This window comes from Amphimedon queenslandica, unplaced genomic scaffold (genome assembly GCF_000090795.2).
Source record: "Amphimedon queenslandica unplaced genomic scaffold, v1.1 AMPQUscaffold_13343, whole genome shotgun sequence".
NCBI lineage: Eukaryota > Metazoa > Porifera > Demospongiae > Haplosclerida > Niphatidae > Amphimedon > Amphimedon queenslandica.
The window spans coordinates 115,055-117,480 of NW_003546421.1; the positions used below are offsets into that span (position 1 = coordinate 115,055).

Genomic DNA, 2,426 nt, shown 5'->3' on the forward strand with positions numbered 1-2,426 from the left:
CAAAATTGAAGTCGTAATCAGCTCAAACTTTCTACACAGCATAAGTACATCAATATGTATCAGAAAATGTCATAAAAATTGGGGGTGCTTTTGGAGCCATTTTTTGGAAAAAACCATGGGCTATAGCCTTGGCTATTTTTCAGGATTCTGGCGTTTTCTTAAAATGGCCGTAACTTGAAAAATTGAAGTCGGAACCAGCTCAAATTTGCTACACAGCATAAGTACATCAATATGTATCAGAAAATGTAATAAAAATTGGGGGTGTTTTTGGAGCCATTTTTTGGAAAAAACCATGGGCTATAGCCTTGGGTACTTTTCAGGATTCTGGCATTTTCTTAAAATGGCCGTAACTTGAAAAATTGAAGTCGGAATCAGCTCAAACTTTCTACACAGCATAAGGATGTCAATATGTATCAGAAAATGTAATCAAAATTGGGGGTGTTTTCGGAGCCATTTTTTGGAAAAAACCATGGGCTATAGCCTTGGGTATTTTTCAGGATTCTGGCATTTTCTTAAAATGGCTGTAACTTGAAAAATTGAAGTCGGAATTAGCTCAAACTTGCTACACAACATAAGTACATCAATATGTATCAGAAAATGTAATAAAAATTGGGGGTGTTTTCAGAGCCATTTTTTGGAAAAACCATGGGCTAAGCCTTGGGTGTTTTAATTGGCCATTTAACTTGAAAATTGTGAGTCAGAAACATATATATTTTGAAATTATTTGCTACAAAAGAGCACTATGATTGCATTAATTTAACTTCTTTTTTCTCATTCTTCTCCCTTTTCTTCTCTCTCTTTCTCCCTCACTTGATAAAAGGGTCTTCATTCTTCATAATGTCATCATACTGCTCTCTCGGGAGCCCTTGATATATACCACTGTTATTCATTATTATAAAAACAATCGGAAGCTTATACCTATAAAACAACAACAACAAAAATAATTATTATACAATTAATGTACATACATGCACATTAAGTAAGTACCATTATGTGTATAACAGATGTACAATATAATATACATACACATGCATTCCATGTACACTACATGTACATGTACCTGTATGCAGTTTCTATTTCCATTCCTGAGAATCCAAAGGCACTATCACCTTGAATGCAATAAACTGGAGTCTGTACACACAGAAAAATAATCAATTAATACACAGAAAGCTTTGACTGATTTTTATAGCAATATTAAGTTACATGTACAAGTATTTATAAGTTACATGTACATATGCATTTAAAAAGTCAAGCTCATATATTTACTTGTTTCTTAGATTTGTTTAAACTCGTAGTATATAGAGCAGCTGCTATGGCAAACCCAGTACCTACACCCATAGTACCAAATGTACCCGCATCTAATCTAAAAAAAAGACATGAAAATATAATTATACACATTTCAAACTAAAATGTCTTAGTGTGTATGGACATGTACATGTATACAGTTGGAATTGCTAAATTGAATGAATACCGTACAGTGGATTTATTTTGAGGATAATAAATTTCGCGAATGACCCGTGTCCAGAAGTTCGCGAAATTAATTTTTGTGAATTTTCACTATTCTGCCATTTTGTACCGTATTAAATTGATTTTCAAGGAATTTTAATTTTGCGAATCTTAAAAAATCCGCAAAATTCATGAAATTTGTTATCCTCGAAATAAACCTGCTATACAGTAATTGCTAAATTAAAAGCAATTGGCAGTTTTTTTTAATTTAGCAAATTTGTGTGTCATGTACACATATACACAACTTAAAACCAATGTATATATATAATTGGACTAATGCAGTGTTTACAGTACATGTACATGTATTTATGATTACCTGTGTCTAGGGAAGTGTGTTTTGACAACAGTCCTACCAATGTCCATTGTATTAGCTCCTTCATTCACTACAATAGCATCACGAGGTATGTAATCTGTTATCTGAGGGAGAAAGAGAAGGAGAGAGAGACAAAGGGGACAATAAAAAAGGACAGGGAGAGTGAAAAAGGCAAAGAGAAAGAACATAAAATGAGAGGAAGAGAGAGAGAGGGAGGGGGTGAGAAAGAGAGATGGGAGGAGAGGGACATGGAGAGAGGGAAAGAGAGAGAATAATAAAAAAAGAAAAGGGAGAGTATCGATATCCTCACTTGTTTATAAGCACAATAAAAGTTCATTGGGACACTTTCCTGACTAGCAAGTGACTAAAACAAATAATATAAATTATTATTATTAATAATAAACTTATTAATATGCAAGAACTCACTTGACTAAGTTTGGTATTATAATCAATTTTATTTCTTAAAGTGCTCCACCAGTTACCTAATGGATCAACACCTTTAAAGCCAATGTCACAAAGAGCGTCCGATAACTGCAAAAAATAAAATAAATAATAACATGTATACTATGTCCCAACTGAGAATGGACCGGAAGTGGAAGCAGCTGCA

The 2,426-nt window shown here is 33.4% G+C and overlaps 1 protein-coding gene across 1 annotated transcript in view; it reads right to left on the reverse strand.

Moving 5' to 3' along the window:
• Positions 1-784: 784 nt before the first annotated feature.
• The window catches only part of LOC100641768 (2-hydroxyacyl-CoA lyase 1-like), an 8,194-nt gene continuing 6,552 nt past the window's right edge, over positions 785-2,426 (reverse strand). The window contains exons 11-16 of the mRNA XM_019998060.1: positions 2,246-2,350; positions 2,130-2,183; positions 1,823-1,923; positions 1,267-1,363; positions 1,061-1,131; positions 785-918 (exon numbers count right to left, since the gene is read on the reverse strand). Of these exons, the coding sequence (XP_019853619.1) occupies positions 807-918; positions 1,061-1,131; positions 1,267-1,363; positions 1,823-1,923; positions 2,130-2,183; positions 2,246-2,350 (540 nt within the window). The 3' untranslated portion in view covers positions 785-806. The remainder of the gene's footprint in view (positions 919-1,060; positions 1,132-1,266; positions 1,364-1,822; positions 1,924-2,129; positions 2,184-2,245; positions 2,351-2,426) is intronic.